The sequence below is a fragment of the Gorilla gorilla genome, chromosome X (assembly GCF_029281585.2).
Source record: "Gorilla gorilla gorilla isolate KB3781 chromosome X, NHGRI_mGorGor1-v2.1_pri, whole genome shotgun sequence".
NCBI lineage: Eukaryota > Metazoa > Chordata > Mammalia > Primates > Hominidae > Gorilla > Gorilla gorilla.
In genome coordinates this window covers 46632517-46654305 of record NC_073247.2, presented here as the reverse complement: position 1 = coordinate 46654305, position 21789 = coordinate 46632517, and the positions used below count along the sequence as shown (strand labels likewise).

Genomic DNA, 21789 nt, shown 5'->3' with positions numbered 1-21789 from the left:
CAACTGGATTTAAAAATAATTTTAGCGATATTAAGATGAAGTAAAGAACTCTATCTGTCAGTAAAGTACTATAGTACAGAGCTACTCAAAGTAACACTCTACTAACCATTGTCTACAAGTTCTAGATGAGATGAACAGCTTGTGATCTGCTACCTCACTATATATATCTCAAGAGTTTCTGAATGGAGCATTGGTTCACATTAAAGTACACAGTGTAAGCTCAGCTCCTTGATTTATCCCAAACCTTTAATAGATGGTTTTCCAATGGTATGGGTATGAATACAACAATTTGAGTCATATGTGCTATAAAGATACTCTTGATACCCTGCTCATATCTCCTTAGTTCCACCTTTACATTCTGAAGCTTGCTTATTGTGAAAACCTGTAAGTCTCTGCTTGAGGGATTTTTTTTTTTCTGGCATATGAGAGCACACTCAGCTCACAGAGGGCAAGGTAGGAGCGCCAGAAGATAATGACCCCAGCAACGGCCCCTTACCAAAGATGGTCAGGGAATTGGTAGTTAATTACTCCAGATTCCTCACTAGTCAGTTGAGATAAGTCTGAGACATGTTCTAAAATGTATCCTATTGGTCCCCAGTGGCACTGAGCTTCAGTTGCCCACAGCGAAACCTGATTGAAACCACAACTGTTACTGACTTCATTATATTATCTGCTTTAATTCCCTACTCTACTACTGATGCTTCTTGGGAGCACTTCTGAAATAAACGATTTGCACTCAAATACTTGTCTCAGTGTCTGCTTTTAGGGGAATCTAACTTAAGACAAGTACTCTTACAGTCAAGTACATGTGAATAGTAACTGAAAAAGTGCTCTTTTTCTAAGTAGTGCATATTTATGCCATACAGTGTTTCAAATAACTACAGTATACAGATTGTTAAAATACCTATGAGCATCCAAAACTGTTTTTTTGTTTACCACTACAAGAAGTACTTCAAAATTTGATTTAAAAAAATCCATTTCTGAATGTTAGCAATTTATCTAGCATATGTGAATTGCATCATTTTAGCATTTTGTATAGATGTTTAATGGAACTGCCTTCTTTCATTCTGGCAGTTTTGTGGTCTAGAAGTCCTACATTTCAAATCTCATGTATTATAAAAATGCAATTTAAAGCCTTTGAAAAGGACCCCCATCAATTTCTGTTTATTTCTGGGAAATACCAAATGATAAATTACTTGAGTACAGCTGATGAGATATATGTTTGGGACTAATGACCTGAACTGGCTCAGGATTCATCTGTCATCTGTCACTTCTACTCTGCAAATAAGACAAGATCTGCAAGTGACCCTTGACTAAGAATACAGATTTAATGATGGACCCATATGGAGCATGGTTGTAACCTTTAGTATTGGAAGAGCCATTACACTGAGTGCTTAATTCTACAGCAGTGTTTCTGAAATTATCGGTGGTAAAAAAAAATTTATTAATTTTCTCTTTACCACAGAATGATAGTTTTGTAAAATACTCTGAAAATAAATTGCTAGAAAAATAAAATGAAGAATTAAAATGTATGCAAAGTCCAAGACTCCATCACTTGCAAATCCAAATACACCTGGGGCAATACGTGTTACTATTTATCCGTTAACATGCAAACCACACCAAGCATGAGTTGAAGGAATGGAGTAAGAATTACAGAGGCAAGAATGTGCTGTGAGCCGTGCCAGCTAAGATGAAATTTGGGTAAATCATATTTCGTGATCCATACTCAGGAAATTCTTTCATGCCCTCAGAAAACATTGTTTCGAATTATCTTTCATTTTTGTTAAAGATTTGATTCAAGAAATGTAATAGCACCCTTTAAAGTCAATACATTGGCCACAAAATAGAACATAGTCCTGGGCTATCCCACTATGTCACTATGGGACATTTAAAAGACTTCAGAACAACAATGACAAAACTACTACTAATAGTATACATTTACATATATTGAGCGCTATCCCACCCCTATCATATGCACTTTCAGGTTCACATGAACTTTGCTATTATATTTGGCTTATTGTTTATTAACGACAACTTTTTAAATTATGTGTTCTTTTAACCCACTGGCTTAGAAAACATAATGTTCATTTTTACTTGTCCATAAAAATCTCTGTATTTTTGAGACTAATGAGATATTTGGATTTGTTCTGAAGAATCATCTTGACTAGGCTTATGTTGACCCAAAGAAAAGAATCAATTGTCAGTTTATGTATGATCTTTCCTTTAGATTTAGAGATGCCTGATGGTTTAACACTTATTTGGAGTCTCTTTAAACCCCCTTAACTAAAGAAATGTATAGCAATACATTTATAGGACATCCAAGTTACTTGAGAATCCAGATGAGGATAGTGTACCAGATCAAGCACTCATACCTCATTGTCAGTGTTTTGTATTGAGTAATGAGAAATTGCTCATTACTCTGAGGGTGCTGCATGACTAGAAAACTGAAAAGATTTCTCAGACTTGAAGGCTTTCCTGTATTGAAATGGTCCTTGCCCACCATATTCCACTTCTTGTAACCATTTCTGACGTGAGTGTGAAGTGAGTGGGACACTGGAAGCTATGCTTTGAGTCACAGCTCTTGGCTTCGCTGTTGGTGTGCATTCTGTGTTATAACTATCTTTTGTACTTCCTTAAAACTAAGTTAACATGTTGCTGTGTAAAATCTACTGTATTTCACAGTTTTGATTATCAAACCAAACCCAAGACCATGCTTCTGGTGAAGCAGAGTAGGCCCTATATGACTAACAGTGCAAAGGATCATATTTCCAGCATTAACAACCAGTCACCAATGAAATGAATTTTTGCACAAGAATTCTCTTCTTACATTCAGCAAGAAAGATAGTTCAGGTTGATGGTGAAAAAGAGAAGCACAGGAAGAGCAAGTCAGGAATCATGCAGAAGAAGGAACTCTCCAGAGGGTGATCTGGGTGGCTGACTCCAAAGGAGACTTCAGACTGCCAGGGGGCAACATGAGGGCCCTGGACTCCTGGGCCCCAGCAGAGAACAACATGGAAGAAATAAGCACTACCTGCATCAAATTGTTGCATATGGTCAAATTCATGTGATCTTGAAAGAAAGAATGTGTGCCTGTGACACTCAGTTTCTTCATTGCTAAATTGAGGATTTCAGTTGTGAGGATTTAATATTAAAAAATTTATTGACAGAGTCTTACACATACTACTCACTATTCAGCTCTTAATTTTGCCCTTTCCTTTGAGTCACTAATTCCTGATTCTATTCAATTCCTCCCTTGTTCTAACTCTCAGTCCTACAGCTCACCCGTCTGGGGTTGCAAGGTGTGAAGACAGAACAAAAGCCTCCATTGGTCCCAGTGGACAAGACCTATAGTGCTATATTTGAAAACCTAGGGAATTATTCAAGCACTGAAACCAGGACTTGTTTATGCAATAAGGGTATAGAGTATAGAGGTATAATTTACGCTATGTTAATCTACCCACAAATGCAATTTGGCAGGAAGTAAGTTCGAGAATCTCATAAAAACCTTTTGCCTATAGTTGTATGAATCTTAGTGAATATAGTTTTACAGCAAGAGACTACTGTGTATTAGATATGGAGACAATAATTTTCACGAGTACTCATTCTTTAATTCTCCCTTTTAGTACTAGAATATTCCTGTAGCTACTCATTCTAGAGACTGTATTTCTCAACTTTTTTTTGCAGTTAGATGTGACTGTATAACTGAATTCTGCCTAATGAAATCTGAAATGAAAAAGACATATTTCACAGGTCACATCCTTAAAAGGTAACTCCTTGCCTCCAGTACTCCTTTACCTGCTCTTCCTTCTTCAGAGAAATCAGACCCATAAATGAAAGCCTAGTACTGAGGAGGAAAGAGATATTCCAGAAGCTTTGACCCTCTCACATTTCAGCAGTTCCATGAGAAAGCAATAAAAAAAAATCTCTCATTTAAGGCACTGTGTTTTTGAATCTTTCATAGCAGCATTGTCTATACTTTAATTAACATATGATTCATATTAATCAACAGAGAAGCAGCGAACAATAATGGAAATGTTACCTTGTATATCTGTAGAAATACATCTGTCCATGCCCGTTTACTCCAGGCTTCAAATTTAGACATTTCTATAACAATAGAACATTTTTTCTTAGGTGTACAGGAACTCACAGGCATCGTATTAGTGGAAGACTTTAAGAAATAAAATAGTACAACATTAATTAAAATTTAAGGCAAATTTAGCATATGAGTTTTTTTTTTCAAAACATGTGGATGCCTTTTCTATACTTTAATCAAGAGCTCTAATTTGCAATGTGCCAATAATAGAAGATATCAACACAGGTAACTTTATGGAGCACACAGTCTCTTATTTAGATCGTACATTTATTCATTCAATGCACCTACTAAATCACTCTGCAGAATAAGTGGCCGAACACGACACGAAGTTCTTCTGATTGCTGAGCCAAGAAAGAATCACACCCTTTGGATAAGGCAACAGGACCTCAGCATAGTGCCAAAGAACAGGCAGGCACCTGGTTCTCTACTCATGTCACATGGCAAGCATAGTGAGAGTCCTACAACCATAGTTGCCTCAAAGCCTGCAGACTCCTCAAAGACCACTCCCCTCTCAGTAGGTTACCACAAAGTAAACTATATATTATGACAAAACTATATATTTCTTGCTTCATTTCTATTTTCCCCTGAAAACAAAGAAGAAAAGTGGCACATGGTGGTGAAATAAAACCAGTACTTTATTTGGAAAATATATATTCTAAAAGTTTAAGAATAAAATTTACATAACCCCACCTTATTCTTCATTTATAAATTCTCCAAAGTAGGAATTATATATATATTTAAGAAAGCCATGTAATCATTTTTTGCATAGGAACTCCATAGAGATTTTTAGACAAATGTACAAAAACATATGGGTTATCCAAAAATTATGATCCTAATAATATTTTGCATATAAAACTCAACAGTCTGAAGTAGAATATTCTAACATACACCAAATACCAGTACATACAATAATAACTGTGTGGTTTGTTCCAAGAAATTATATTTTCTTACCATAATTTCAATCCACCTCTTATAATCTTCTGGTTCAAGCAAAAATTCTGGCAGGACATGGGAAATACATCCTCCTTGAGCACTAAAATTAAAAAAGAAAAACTCAAATTATAATATACATGTTCTATATATGATTTGCATTGACCATCAATTAAATACTTCAAGTCACATTTGTATATATGCTAGATTTTATTTTTCAAATTTAAAAGTTATATAATTAGCCAGAGGTGGCAGTGGCCACTGGGTGAAGCTTCTCTGCCTTTGGAAAGGGGAGGGAAGAGTGAAAAGAAAGTGTCCTATGGTTTGAGTGCCAGCTCAGCCACAGTACAATATAACAACAGGTGGAATTCTAGGTTTTTTTAACTCTAGTCCGTTGCTCTGAACAGCACCTCTGGACCCACCTGGGGTCTGGGGGAACTCTAAGCCTTAAAGGAAAGATATAGGCCTGGCTGGCTTTGCCACCAGCTAATTGTAACTCTTCAATGCCCGAATACAGATACATATTTCCAAGAATCAAGATGATACAGGAAAACATGAGCTCACCAAATAAATAAGGCACCAAGGACCATTCCTGGACAAACAGAGATATGTGACCTTTCAGAGAGAGAATTCAAAATAGGTGTGTTGAGGAAACTCAAAGAAATTCAACATAACGTGGAGAAGGAATTCAGAATTCTATCAGATAAGTTTAACAAACAGATTAAAATAATTTAAAAAAATCAAGTAGTAATTCTGGAGTTGAAAAATGTAATTGGCATACTAACGAATGCATCAGTCTTTTAATAGCAAAATTGATTAAGCAGAAGAAAAAGTGAGCTTGAAGACAGGCTATTTAAAAATAGATAGAGGACATAAAAAAAGAAAGAATAAAAACAATGAGGCACACCTACATGATCTAGAGGATGGCCCCAAAAGGGCAAACCTAAGAGTTACTGGCCTTACAGAGGAGGTAGAGAAAGAGCTGGGGGAAAAGAGTTTATTCAAAAGATAATAGCAGAGAACTTCCCAAACCTAGAGAAATATATCAATATCCCAAATCAATATCCAAATATCCAATATCCGAATGAATGTTAGAACACCAAGCAGAGTTAACCCACAGAAGACTACCTCAAGGCATTTAATAATAAAACTCCCAAAGCAGGCTACCTCAACACATTAAATAACCAATCTCCCAAATATCAAAAATTTTAAGAAATGATCCTAAAGGCAGCAAGAGAAAAGAAATAAATAACATATAATGGACCTCCGATATGTCTGGCAGTAGACTTTTTAGTGGAAACATTACAGGCCAGGAGAGAGTGGTATGACATATTTAAATTGCTGAAGAAAAAAAAAAAAACAAAAAACACTTTTACACTAAAAGAGAATATCTAGTAAAATTATCCTTCAAATATGAAAAAGTAATAAAGACTTTACTAGACCCCTAACAGTAGTTGAGAGATTTCATCAACACAAGACATGCCAACAGGAATACTTCAAACAGAAGGAAAAAGACAATAATAAACCATAAGTAATTATCTGAAGGTACAAAACTCAAAGGCAATAGTAAGTACACAAAAAAACCCACAGATTATTACAACACTGTAACTGTGGTGTGTAAACTACTCTTATATTAAATAGAAAGACTAAGTAATCAATCAATCAAAAATAATAACTACAAAGCCATAGAGTACAATATGATATAAATAGAAACAACAAAAGTTAAAAAGCGAGGGGTTGAAGTTAAGGTGTAGAGTCTTTATTAGTTTTCTTTTCGCTTGTTTCTTTTTTGTTTGCTTGTTTATGCAAACTGTGTTAAGTTGTTATCAGCTTAAAATAATGGGTTATAAGATACTATTTGCAAGCCTCATGGTAACCACAAACCACAAAACATATGACAGATACACAAAAAATAAAAAGCAAGAAGCAAAATCACATTACCAGAGAAAATCATCTCATTAAACTTAAACAGGAAGAAAAGAAAGAAAGAGGAGACAATGAGAAAAGAAATTTTAAAAAGGCAGAAGTAAATCCTTACTTATCAATAATAGCATTGAATGTAAATGGACTAAAGTATTAAATCAAAATATATAGAGTGGTTGAATGGATGAACAAAGATCCCATGATCTGTTGCCACAAGAAACACACTTCACCTATAAAGATGCACATAGACTGAACATACACGGATGGAAAAAGATACCCCATGCTAATGGAAATAAAAAAAAAAGCAGGAGTAGCTATACTTGTATCAAAAAAAAGTAGATTTCAATACAAAAACTATAAGAAGAAACAAAGAAGGTCATTATATAATGATAAAAGGGTCAATTAAGCAAGAGGATATAACAATTGTAAATATATTTGCACTAAACACTGTAACACTCAGATATATAAAGCAAATATTAGAAATAAAGAGCGAGATAGGCCAATAGATAATAATATCTGGAGAGTTCAACCCCACTTTCAGCATTCGATAGATATTCCACACAGAAAATGAAAAAAACATCAGACTTCATCTGCACTATAGACCTAATGGATCTAATAGATATTTCCAAAAGTTTTCATCTAATGGCTACGGAATACCTATTGTTTTCCTCAGCACATGGATCATTCTGAAGGACAGACCACATGTTAGGTCACAAAACAAGTCTTAAAACATTCCAAATTTAAAATTATATCAAGCATCTTCTGACTACAATGGAAGAAAACCAGAAATAACAAGAGGTATTTGGAAACTATACAAATATGTGAAAACTTAAAAATGTGATCCTGAGTGACCAGTGGTTCAATGAATAAATTAAGGAAATTGAAAAAATTCTTGGGATAAATGATATTGGAAACACAACATATTAAAACCTATCAAATATACCAAAAGCAGTACTAAGAGAGAAGTTTATAGCTGTAAGTACATACTTCAAAAAGAAGAAAATCTTCACACCAACAACCTAATGTTCCATCTTAAGGAAAGAGAAAAGCAAGAGCAAGCGAAATCTCAAAGTAATAGAAGAAAAGAAATGATCAACATCAGAGCAGAAATACATGAAATTGAAATAAATAAATCAATAAAACAAAGGTTGCTTTTTTGACAAGATAAACAAAGTTGACAAACCTTTAGCCAGACTAAAAAAGAAAGAAGATACAATAAATAAAATCAGAGGTGATAAAGAAGGCATTACAACTGATACTGCAGAAATTCAAATGATCACAAGTAGCTACGATGACCTATAAATTGGAAAATCTAGAAGAAATGGACAAAGTCCTAGACACATACAGCTGACCAAGACTGTAACAGGAAGAAACTCAAAACCTGAACAGACCAATAACAAATAACAAGATCACAACCGTAAGAAAGAGTCACCCAATAAAGAAAAGCCCAGGACCAAATGGCGTTACTGCTGAATTCTACCAAATATTTAAAGAAGAACTAATACCAACCCTACTCAAACTATTTTATAAAATAGAGGAGGAGGGAATGCTTCCAAAATCATTATATGAGGCCACTATTACCCTAATGCTGAAAGTAAAGAAATATAAAAAAGGAATGCTACAGTCCAATATCCCTGATGAATATTGATGCAGAAATCCTCAACAAAATATTAGCAAACCAAATTCAGCAATACAGTAAAAAGATCATTAATGATGACCAGGTGAGATTTATCCCTGTTGAGTCAAGAATGGTTTAATGTATGCAATGTATGTAATATAATCAATCAAGTAGAACACATCCATCAACAGAATAAAGGACAAAAATCATATGATAATTTCAACCAATAGTGAAAAAGTATTTGATAAAATTTAACATCACTTTAAGATAAAATACTCTCAAAAAACTGGATATGGAAGGAATATACCTCAAAAGAATAAAATCCATATATGACAGACCCACAGCTAGTATCATACTGAATGGGGAAAAACTAAAAGCCTTTCCTGTAAAATCTGCAACACAACAAGGATGCCCACTTTCATCACTGTCATTGAACATAGTACAGGAAGTCCCAGCTAGAGCAATCAGACAAGATAAAAAATAAGGAGCATACAAATTAGAATAAAAAAGTCAAATTATCCTTGTTTGCAAATGATATGATCTTATATTTAGAAAAACCTAAAGACTCCACAAAAAAACCTATTAGAAATAATAAACAAATTCAGTAAAGTTGCAGGGTACAAAATCAACATACAAAATTCAATAGCATTTCTATATGCCAACAGTGAAGAAACTGAAACAAGAAATTTTAAAACAGGAGTCCCATTTACAATAGCCACAAATAAAATTAAGTACCAAGGAATTAACTTAACCAAAGAAGTAAAATATCTCTATAAAGAAAACCATAAATCACTGATGAAATATGTTGAAGAGGACACCAAAAAATGGAGAGCTATTCCATGTTCATGAATTGGAATTATCATTATTATTAAGATGTCTATGCTACCCAAAGCAATTTACAGATTCAATGCAATTTCTGTCAAAATACAAATGATATCCCATACAGAAAGAGAAACAAAATCCTTACATTTATATGGAACCACAAAAGACCCAGAATAGCCAAAGCTATCTTAAGCAAAAAGAACAAAACTGGAGGAATCACTTTACCTGATTTCAAATTATACTACAGAGCCATAGTAACCAAAACAGCGTGTTACTGGTCTAAAAACATACACATCGACCAATGGAACAGAATACAGAAACCAAAATCAAATGCACAGGCCTACAATGAACTCATTTTCAACAAAGGTGCCAGGAACATACACTGGGGAAAAGACAGTATTGTCAACAAATGGTACTGGGAAAACTGCATATCCACATGCAGAAGAATGAAACTAGACATCTGTCTCCCACCATATACAAAAATAAAATCAAAATATAATAAAGGCTTAAAGCTATATCCTCAAACTATGAAACTACTACAAGAAAACTTCAAAGAAACTCTGAACGATACAGGTCTGGGCAAAGATTTCTTGAGTAATACCCCACAAGAACAGGCAATTAAAGCATAAATGAATACATGGCTTCTGCACAGCAAAGGAAACAATCAACCAAGAAAATAGACAAATCCTATAATGGGACAAAATATTTGCATACTACCCATCTGTCAAGGGTTAATAACCAGAATGTATAAGGCGCTCAAACAACTCTGTAGAAAAATATCTAAAAATCCAATTTTAAAATGGGCATAATATTTGTTTCTTTTTAAAATTTTTATATTTATTTTGTTTCTTTTTTTACCTTCAATCAACTCACACCATTTGTTGTTTTGTTTTTTCATTTTTGTAGTTTTCTATTTCTCATTTCATTTTTTAAATGGGCAAAATACTTGAAAAGGCATTTATCAAAAGAAAACATACAAATGGCAAATGGCCACATGAAAATGTACTTAACATCATTGATCATCAGATAAATGCAAATCAAAAGTATAAAGAGATATCATCTCATCCCAGTTAAAATGACATTTATCTAAAAGACAGGCAGTAACAAATGCTGCTGAGGATATAGAGAAAAGGGAGCCTTTGTACACTGTGGTGGTAATGTAAATTAGTACAACCATTCCAGAGAAAAGTTTGGAGTTTCTTCAGAAAACTAAACACAGAGCTACCTCAAAATCCAGCAATCCCCTTGCTGGGTATATAGCCAAAAGAAACGAAATCAATATTTTGAAGAGATAATCTTCACTCCCACATTTGTGCAGGTTTGTTCACAATAGCCAAGATTTGGAAGCCACCGTAGGTCCATCAACAGATGAATAGATAAAGACAATGTCATACAAATACACAATGGAGTACTATTCAGCCATCAAAAAGAAAAAGATTCAGTCATTTGCAAGAACATGTATTAACCTGGAGGTAATTATATTAAGTGAAATAAGCCAAGCACAGAAAGACCAAAGTCAGATGTCCTCAATTATTTGTGGGATCTAAAAATCAAAACAATTGAAGACATGGAGATAGAGAAGAGAAGGATAGTTACCAGAGTCTGGGAAGGGTAGTCAGGGGGTGAGGGGGAAGTGGGGATAATTAATGGATATGAAAAATCATTATAATTAATGAATAAAGTGTAGTATTGGATAACACAACGGAGTGACTCTAGTTAATAATAATTTAATTTTTCATTTTAAAATAACAATAGTATACATAGATTATTTGTAACACAAAGGATAAAGGGATTAATACCCTATCTTCCATGATGAGATTATTATGCATTGCATGCCTGTATCAAAATATCTCATGCACATACTATGTACCCCCAAAATTTAAAATAAAAAGTAAAAAAAAAAAAGTTATATAGTTAACTTTTAAAACCTCCCTTAATTCTAAAATGTGCCTACGATGTTTTCTTTAGAGAACTTGATAAATGAGAAAGAACTTACTTAGACCTATAATCAGCTACATCAATCCCTACATGGTAACAAAACACAAAGTTTTATGAATTGGATTTGTAGTCAATGCAGTAATCATTTTATTCCTGTTATAATATTATAAAATTGAATAAAACATCTGGAAATGTTTGAATACAATAAAACATCTAACAGAGAGATCACTAGTCATCCAATGTTTATTGAGTACCTATAACCACAAATACCTAAATATAGAAAGCTTATGTAAGGTAATTCATTATCTATTTATTCTAAAGAGAATATCCAAAAATTGCAGACTGATTATATATTCTTGTGGTAGCATATTTGATGCAGTAAATATTTATTTATATCATTTAATACATTTTAAAGCCTATGTATGTACATATTTATATGCATATAATTTACCACATTTATGTTTTTATATATACTTTTTTCATTGTCAAATTCATTGAAATAATTTTAGCCAAACTCTTCATATGAATATCCATCACCATCAGAGCCACTGTGTAGAAATCTAGTATTTTGTGGCAAATATTTCCTAATGGAGATTCAGATATTCAGGTCTAACTCAGTTAGTGAACCTAGAACACCACTCACCAATAAACATTTAATAGGAAAGAATCCTACATCTAGTTCTCAATTCTGGAAATAACCTCAGAATTTGCAGTCTTGTGATTACAGAGAAGTTGGAAAAAGAAAAAGGAAAATGGAGGCTTAAGATGATTCTGAAAACTCAAACCTTGAAGATGGTGCAGATGACTGAGAAAATAGAAGTGAGGAAGGGAACTCTTCTTGGGTGGAGGCAGTGTCCACTGTTCTAGAGTTAAGTTTGACATGGCCCTGGGTCAGTCTAAGCTAGTAGAAGAAATCATACTGCCTACATAAAGTTCCTTTGTTGGGAAATAAATCATAAAACTTTCTTTTTGATTTTCACACAATTCCTGTCCTCATGCACATTACTTCTGTGAATCTTCATTACAGTCAAATTGGTATAGATTTAAATAAGATCTAAATTTACGTAACACCACTCCTCAGCAAGATTAGCCAACCTACAGCCTATGTAGAAATGCAATGAGATGATGTCTCCATTAAGTTGAAATCCTCTAGAGTAAAACAAAACATACAACTCAGAGGCATATGAAGAAACTGGAATATTTTCTTGTGCCCAAAGCCAAGACAGAATTTCAGTATGTAAGTGGTCACTTCAATCAAATGTTACTGAGAACTGGAGGAAAATATCAGGGAACCACTAAAATGGGAGCTTCTTGAGGAGGGAGCCTACATGTTATTTATTTGAGTATTCCAAAGTGTCCACCAGAGAGTAAACCCTAGGTAAAACTGAGGACAAGAAAAATGCTTTTTTTTCATTTTAAAGGCTGAGACTGTTATGAAGACTTGTTTTATGCTTTTCATTTTGAATCTACCTCAAGGCCTAACTTCATCAGTACATAAGACAATATTTACCTTTATGTCTTATCAGAAGATTTTACGTCTTGTCAGTAGTTTTATAAAGAGTTGACTTTCCCAATTGATTTCATTAAACTTTTACATAGTAGGTTTTTTATTTGAATATTTTTTCCAAGTTCGCATTGGGTGGATCAAAACATAATTAGGTGCAATTAGTTATTAAATGCTAAACTTAATCTTCAAAAAATTTGTTTCTTAAAAAATCCTAGCTTAATCCCTAAACATAAGTTGCTCATTTATTGCAGGGTAGATATTTCACGTGTATAAAAGTTCTCACCTATTGTATTATCAAATTTAAATGGGGAAGCTGATAACATTTATGATTATTTTGTATTTGAATACATATATTTCCATGATGAAACATATGCACATATCTTGAATTAATGACTCAATTTTATTAACCATACTGTCACTTTCTAAATGTTAAGTCATTTTATCACAGTCAACATATCCTGATAGGCATGTATTTGCAGATAAAGAGCAAATAAATCTGAATGGCGTGGCTTTAATGTCAAAATTATTCTTCCATACCTGCATCCTCACATCATAAAATGTCATAACACAAATGACCCATGTTAATGTCAACACTACTGGGAGCTGTGCCAAAAAGAATTCTACAAGAATAACACAACGATTGCAAGTTCCATAGAGTTTAATGATGCTGTCACAAAGTTGTTTGATTTCCATTATATACATACGATCAGGATTGACTTAAGTATGTAAGCCTCCTTCTTTTGCTCACAGTTAATATTTATTATATTTTCAGAGTAAAACTAACTTTCTGAAAAAAATGTATTCAGGTTTTGGACTTATTGAATTAGAGCACTTACCTTATTGAATCAATTATTGAGGACCAAAAGTAGGAAGTGGTAAAATTAAAAGCTATGTGCTTTCTGTTATAAACTTATTAAAATTTAAATAAAGTTTCCATTCAGTCTAATAAATGTGAGGCTATAATTGATAAATACTGGCTTTCTGACATTTTTATGTCAACAAGACATTTATTACTCATAAAATGGATTTTTAAAATAAGTATTCCATTTCAGTGATAGTGATATCACAAGAATCAGTTTCAGTATGTCACTAGTGGTTACTATATTGGAATAGTTTAAGGAAATACCTAAGCAGGTGAAAGCCTTAGGCCATAATTCATTTCATTTAACAACAATAACAATAACAATCTACTATATGTCATGTGATTCACATTATATTATTTCTAATTCTTTTTTTATTTAAATTTTAAGTTCAATAGTACATATGCAGGTTTGTTATATAGGCAAACTTGTATCATGGGGGTTTGTTGTAGAGATTATTCTGCCACTCCAATATTAAGCCTAGCATCCGTTAGTTATTCCCCTGATGTAATTCTTCTAACAACCAAGTTAGTTATGGAATTATCACCCTTAATTTTACATATTGAACTTAGAGCTAAAACAGGTGAAGTAACTTGTGCAAGGAAGGTCACAGGAGTACAGAAGAGTTGGAATATAAGCCTATATCTGCATGATTCAAAAGCCATGTTCCTTCAACCCAGTTCAGTGCACCCTTCCAGGATTACTTCTTGGATTGTTTCTTTGAAATATTTTCATTCTTAGATGCAATTCCATTAAATAAGATACTATAATGGTCATGCATAAGTGAGAAGGATATAACACTTTAATTTTTTATTTTCTTTTTTTCCTTTTTTTATTTTTTGAGATGGAGTTTCGCTCTTGTTGCCCAGGCTGGAGTACAGTGGTGCGATCTTGGCTCACTGCAACCTCCGCCTCCCGGGTTCAAGTGATTCTCCTGCCTCAGCCTCCCGAGTAGTTGGGATTACTGGCGCCCACCACAGCGCTCAGCTAATTTTTTGTGTTTTTAGTAGAGATGGGGTTTCTCCATGTTGGCCAGGCTGGTCTCAAACTCCTGACCTTGTGTGATCCACTCACCTCGGCCTCCCAAAGTGCTGGGATTATACGCGTGAGCCACCGCACCCAGCCCAGGATATAAAATTTTTAACGATCAAAGTGAAAATCACAAGTGGAACTAAATTTACATATAAGGGGATGTGAGTTGCTTTTTCTAAGTGTATTTATTTTGGTGAATTAACTATTTATTTAAAAACAGTGGAATTTAAAAATAAGAGTTATAATAGCTTTATATTCTTCTGATGGTCTACTTTTTAGTTACAATGTACGGCAGAAGATGTTGATATTCTGTGTCGGTTTTAGTTTTATACTACACAAGTTATAAATTTTTAAAAATTTTATTATTTTCAATGAAAATTAATTAATCATAAAATGATAATAACTATAAACAAGTGAAATTGTATCATAGGATGTTAGATATGATATTGGTAAGCTCAAGCTGCCATAAGAAAATACCACAGGATAAGTGGCTCAAACAAGACATTTATTCTTTCACCATTCTGGATGCTGTAAGTTCAAGATCAAGGTGCCAAAAATTTGGTTTTAGGTGAGGCCTCTTTTCCTGGCTTGTAGATGGCCATCTGCCCACTGTGTACTCACATAACATTTTCTCTACAATGAGAGAGAGAGAGAGAGAGAGAGAGAGAAGAGAGAGAGAGAGAGATCTGGCATCTCTTCCTCTTCTTTAAAGGACATCCATCCTATTGGATTAGGGCCCTACATTTAACCTTAATAACATCCTTAAAGGCCTTATCTCCAAATAAAATCACATTGGGGGTTAGGGTTTCAACATATGAATTTGGGATGGGGCACAATTCAGTCCATACCAGACACAAATGACAAGAAATATATTACTGCAAATATATCCATACAAAATATATTATAAAATATAACATCCAATTACAGAATATTGTTTCATAATATAACACATATGGTATTGCTATGGTATACATAATATAACACATTATACCCCTCCACAAAGTTCATATGTTGAAACCATAAATTTCAGGACTTCAGAATGTGACTGTATTTGGAGTTAGGGTCTTTAAAAAGATAACTAATGTAAAATGATGTAATTAGAGTGGTACCAAATCCAGTTTGGCTTGTGTCTTTATAAGAAGATGAAATTTGAATACACAGAAAGACACCAGGGAAATGGGTACACAGAGGAAAAACCACGTGAGGATACAGCAAGAAGAGTTTATCTGCCAGCAGAGAAACCTCGGAAGAAACTAACCTTGACAATACCTTGATCTTGGACTTCTAGCATCCAGAACTCTGAGAAAAAAAATCTACGTTGTTTGCTCCAACTTGACCCTCTCATTTGTTACATTCTCCTTCCTGAAATGCAAATTTTTCACCCTTTCTTTTACCACTTTTTATATTTCACAGCATTTTCTTCATTCTTATATAAATGTCCTGCGATGCAATTTCCATGTTTTATTCCTTATACCACACAAATTCAAAAGGTAAATCTCTGTGAAAGAAAATGTTAAAAAATAAATATGTAATGAACATTGGCCCCATTCCATGCTCCCAGTGATCCTGGGTGTTAGAAATTCCAGATGAATGAGATGTGGTTTCCGCCCTTAAGATGCTCACAGATTTGTTGGATTCACTGACTCAGGGATAAGTCAGCGGAGTTGAAAGTGATTTACAAAATTCCACATAGCTGTGTTATTTCCTTAACTGATATAACGGTTCTCATTCTCCCATTTAGATTGAGTGCAGAAGGATACAGAGAAAATGCAAAATTGCATCTCCACGTATCTTTAGGTCTTCTACCCAAAGAATCTCTTTACAGAAATTCTGTTATTTGTGATTAACAGTCAAAATTTCACCCCCACCTATCCATGCCAGATGGTACCTGAGAAAAGGTAGACTCATTGTCAAATAAATACTGTTTTAACTTCAGGTTTTTTTACTTTCATGATTACCTTCTAAAGCCATGTATCTAATATTTATATTTTTCATTTGCTATTTTATATAGAAGGGTTCCTCAAATTGTATTAAGAACTCTCAGAATTAGGATCATCCATGCTGGATTTGGGCTTACACGAGACAGGGAGAGGGACTCCTATATTTGTACATGAAGGTCGGTGATTGCATTTCTGGATACTTGTTCTTTTTTTGCTGTGCCTCTTCTCCGCCTGAAATGTCTGTGTCATGTGGGCATATGCTGCTGATGTCTGAGATGGGGCTCTTCTGTCTCTGCCCTTAGGCCCGTCAAGGACCAAGAGGTCTCCTATAACTGACTCAGCCACTCCCTAGTCCTCATATATTTGTCATTCCTATTGTGGCATCAGGGCCAGACAACTGCCACTCTTCTGCCTCTCCAGTGGCGTCCCTCTAACATCCCAACATGGAAACCGCCATGACAAGCTGCCTGGATCTTGATCAGTCACCTTAAGTGATTTAGAAACTTCTAGCTACCTTGTAATCCACAAGGAACCAAGCCAGTCTTGCCTTATTACCATTATATTGAGAGCCTAAGAAATGAAAGAAAATATTTTAAGTAACATGTCAAAGTTTTAATACACAGTATCACTAGGGACTCAAAAATCCTGATTTGGAAATAAAAAATTGAATGTCAAATCTTTAATTTGTATTCCTGCTATAAGAGTATTCTTCTTGCCCTCCATCTCTATTCCTGCTAGGATAGATGAACATCTCTGAACAACTATGGAGCAGATTCCATAAACAAAGAAGCAAAAGAGAAAATCACAATAATATATCTAAAAATATATTAACCATATTACATAAATAATTATAAGTGATAAATGCCATTTTAATTGTATAGGAGCATGGAAGAGGGAGTAATAACATGTTCAACTCGATGCTAAATAAATTACTGCCTATGGATGTGGGATGTTTCAGTGTACATGGATGTTGCAAGCGCAGGCTAAAGAAGCAATGTAAATTCACCAGTACTCTTCTCAGAATGTAAATGTACATTGTTTTTCCATTTCTTGGCAACTTGCCATTTAATCTTTGCAGAGGAACACAGATATTATGACAATTATTTTTCCTATCTTTTGCATCAACCATTTAAAATTCCTTTCGCCTGCCTACTATTTTAATATTAAAAGACTTTACCTATGCAGACTAAAAGTCCATAGTACCCTTAAATTGAGATGATACTAATAATAGTCTGAGAAATAAAGCTTGTTGGTTTCATCCCTTTTTAGCTAAATGGATTTATGTATTTGCTGTAGACCAGGATTTTCAAAATGAAGGTAATGGATCAGAAATATCAGCATCACCTTGAAACTTGTTATAAATGAAAATTAACTTTGAAAAACTCAATGGGTAAGGGTCAGTAAACTGTTGTTTTAACAGACCCTCTCAGTGATTTTGATGCATGATAAAGTATAAGAATGATTGCCTTAGATTAAAAATCCAATACATCATAAAATGCTTATTGGCTATTAAGCATTATATATTTTTCAAAATGTGTGAGATATATATACTTTACCATACACACACGTATATATATATATACGTGTGTGTATATGTATATGTGTGTGTGTGTGTGTGTGTGTGTGTGTGTGTGTGTGTGTGTGTATTTGGTTAAAAAGGAAAATAATATCAAAGTCTATCTATCTGCTCATTTATCTAACTATCCAAGCCAGAGTTACATGCTTATATGAGCACATCCAGGCACTTACTTGAGAAAGTCCAGAAGTGAGGAATGTTGCAAATGGAGTTGAATTACCCTTTTTTCATGGTTATCTACAGGTAAAGATTGACTTGAATTAATTCCAGGTGGCATTTTTCCACTCAAATGGAGCAGCACATCATAAATGGTCTTATTATATTTGGAAAAGTCATTCTGTCTGGAAAACTTTTGGGGTGGCGAGGTTGATGAGTAGAATTGCATTTTATATACATCCCTATGAGAAAAAGACTTAAAATTAAAAACAGTCTCAAAATGTTATAGTATGGGGGAAAAAAACATGTTCAATTCAATGACTAAATGAAACTCTATTAAAATTAACTAAGTAAGAAACTCCATAATACACTTCACTAGGCTACCATCTATTGGTCAAAAAAGATTTGTTAAATATTATCATAGATTTCCAGTATCTCATTTAAACACAAATAATTATCTAATGTTGCAACTGTCAAATCTGAAGTATCAGATTATGAATAGATTGGATCTTGAGAAACAGAATAGAGATTGAATTTAAACCCATCATCTACTAGCTGAGTGAGTATGGCAAGCTATCTAAACTCACTGAGCTCAATTTTGCATGATATAAATTGGAGATAATAAGGTCTATAATAGTTTCCAAGATAGATTTCAAATGTTTATCACACATGTATATATAAAAATAATGTACACACGTTTTCTCAGTATTTGTATTTTAATGCTTAGAAGGGCAAATCCTGCACATTGGCTTAATAAGCAGGGATTTTCATTTTAAAGATAAAGCCCACAGATAACATATATTCCTCTGTTCTTTAAATCAGACACTGCAATCTCTAATTCCTAGTAATATTGCACAAGGTTGTGATGCATACTGACTTTTAATGAAGTTAAAAATTACCACTATTCTTGCTGTCTATAATTTATTAAATATCTCACACCACATTGTCTAACTGTTAGCAATGAGAGTCACAGATGTATCACTTGCTTAGATTGACAAATAAGTACCCGAGGCCATTTTGAATGGCTGTTACCCACTTTGGCAGATAGGAAGTTCACACAGAAGAAAATACATTCCACTGGGCAAGAAATAGACTACCACTGCTCAAAATATGGCTCTTTCACTTATTGCATGACATTATAAAAGTTACTTGACTTTTCTGTGCCTTAGTTTCTTCATAAGTAATGGGTATGATAGAGCTAGTGTATCCTGAAGTTACCAGCAAAGAAACAAATATTTTATGGAGAAAATTAATAGCACTATTGGTCAAGATTAATGCAAATTAAAAGGAACAATAAGCAATAAAAATAGACATTCAGGGATCCCAGGTATTATAGTTGTAAGACACAGGTTTTAAACTAACAATATGTACTATGTTCAAAATTGATAATTTTGCCATGGAACAATAAGTTATATAAAATTTGACTAACGGAGCATTCACAAATAAAAATCTGAATAAATAAAATTAAGAAATCAATGGATGAGCCTAACAGTAGATTAAATCAAATAAAAACAAAATTAGTGCAATGAAATATAGGTCATAGAATAGTATTCATACTGCAACATTTGAGAAAATAAAAATCATCCTACCTGCAAGACTAATGACGCAAAAAAAAGAACAATGATGTTGATAAATATATGGGCAAATATGAACTGATTAAAAACCATAATTAAACAAAAATAATAGTATTAAACATTATTAAATCATTATTGTTTAATAACTCCATAGTTGCCTATATATAGTTTAACTACATTCATTTTGCTCTTACATATATATTAATATGTTAAAGGATTTTGTTTATTTTTCAATTATGAGAATCCCCTATTTGGAGATTGAAAATATTGAAAAGTCTCACCCATCACTATCACCAGCAAACATGCAGTAAAATGATTAACAAATGAAACTCTTTTAAACATAAGAATTGTAGAATATCTCATTATTGTTATACTAGTGTGCAAAAGTAAGAATTCAAGGAACACAACTAGAATGAGTTATTATAGTCATTTTCATTTTAATACTTAGCTTGAATCTAAAGTCAAGTTTCTATGACTTTGTTGGACACTGTTTACAGTATGAATGGGCAGGATGCCCAGAAATAGAGGTGACACTTCATTTTAATACTATTAAATTTATCAGTGAGCTTGCCAGCAGCTCAAAGCTGCAAACAGAAAAGCATGCCATGCTTTATATATGTGTGTATATATATATACATATATAAGTATATATGTAATATATAAGTACATATACACATATATGTGTATACATACGTACATGTATACATGCATGTATACATGCATATATGTATACTACATCTATATGTATGTATGCACATATGTGTGTATATATATAAATAAAAGTTAAATGTTCCTGAATCAAGCTGGGGAAACATCCTGCAAAGAAAGGTGAAATATTATTAATAAAACATAATTTGGAAAAGTGCTCTCTTGAAAATGATGAGTTTTAAACTGACTACTGCCAAATACAAAAAGAGTTGGTGAATATGATTAATGAAATTAGAAATACATAACTATATTAACATAATCCTAATTAAATTTATTAATAATAGCTAAGATTTACTGAAGACTTACTAGGTCCTAAGGTCTGCTCTGACATGCATTAAATATATTATCTCATAAATGTTACAACAACTGTATTGGTTAGGTATTATCATTATCTCCTTTTTTACAGATGAGAAAATGGAGGCATAGAGGAAATATTTTCCTCATTTCAGATCCTCTTGTTATGAAAGATAAAACATTCTACTGGATGGATTTGATTTTCTATAAGATTCTATGTATTATACTAAATGAGAGGCTCTGGGATGGAATAGTTAGCTTTGGAACAAGCTTTCCTTAAGCTTCCCCTTAAGCTTCCTGACTGGCATTCTAGGATGTGTTATTTGTATGTGGCAGCTGCAGGAAGCTTCATGCTAGAGTGGAATCCTGGGACAGCACCTACATGTACTGCAATTACTCCTCTCAGAATAAGTGGGACTTCCAGTACGATTCAAATGACTCTATGATTAGTTGCTTAGAGATCTTCCCAGCGGTGTTTATAGAAAATGTTATTTCTACAATTCACCCAGCTTGAAAAGAATAGACTATAATATTTACTACATTTTCTGTGATTATCTCTGAAACATAAATTGTGTTTTCTTGTCTATTTCAAGGGCTACTTCTATCTTCTGGTGATTTAGGGAAGAGCAAAAAAGAAATAATACCTAAGGGCTTCTAGGAACTGAAAAGTGACTGATGCCAAAAGTCATTAATTATAAAGGAAGTACAAATTAAAATCCCAACGAGATAGTATCTCACGCCTGTTAGATTGACTTATAAGAAATATGAACAATAACAAGTTTTGGAGAAGATGCGGAGAAAAGGGAACCCTTGCACAC

The 21789-nt window shown here is 33.5% G+C and overlaps 1 protein-coding gene across 1 annotated transcript in view; it reads right to left on the bottom strand.

Annotated features, from left to right (window-relative positions):
- CFAP47 (cilia and flagella associated protein 47) overlaps positions 1-21789 on the bottom strand; it is a 469679-nt gene that overhangs the window by 285472 nt on the left and 162418 nt on the right. Inside the window, exons 30-32 of the mRNA XM_019019001.4 lie at positions 18413-18637; positions 5045-5126; positions 4040-4168 (exon numbers count right to left, since the gene is read on the bottom strand). Coding sequence (XP_018874546.3) covers positions 4040-4168; positions 5045-5126; positions 18413-18637 — 436 coding nt within the window. The remainder of the gene's footprint in view (positions 1-4039; positions 4169-5044; positions 5127-18412; positions 18638-21789) is intronic.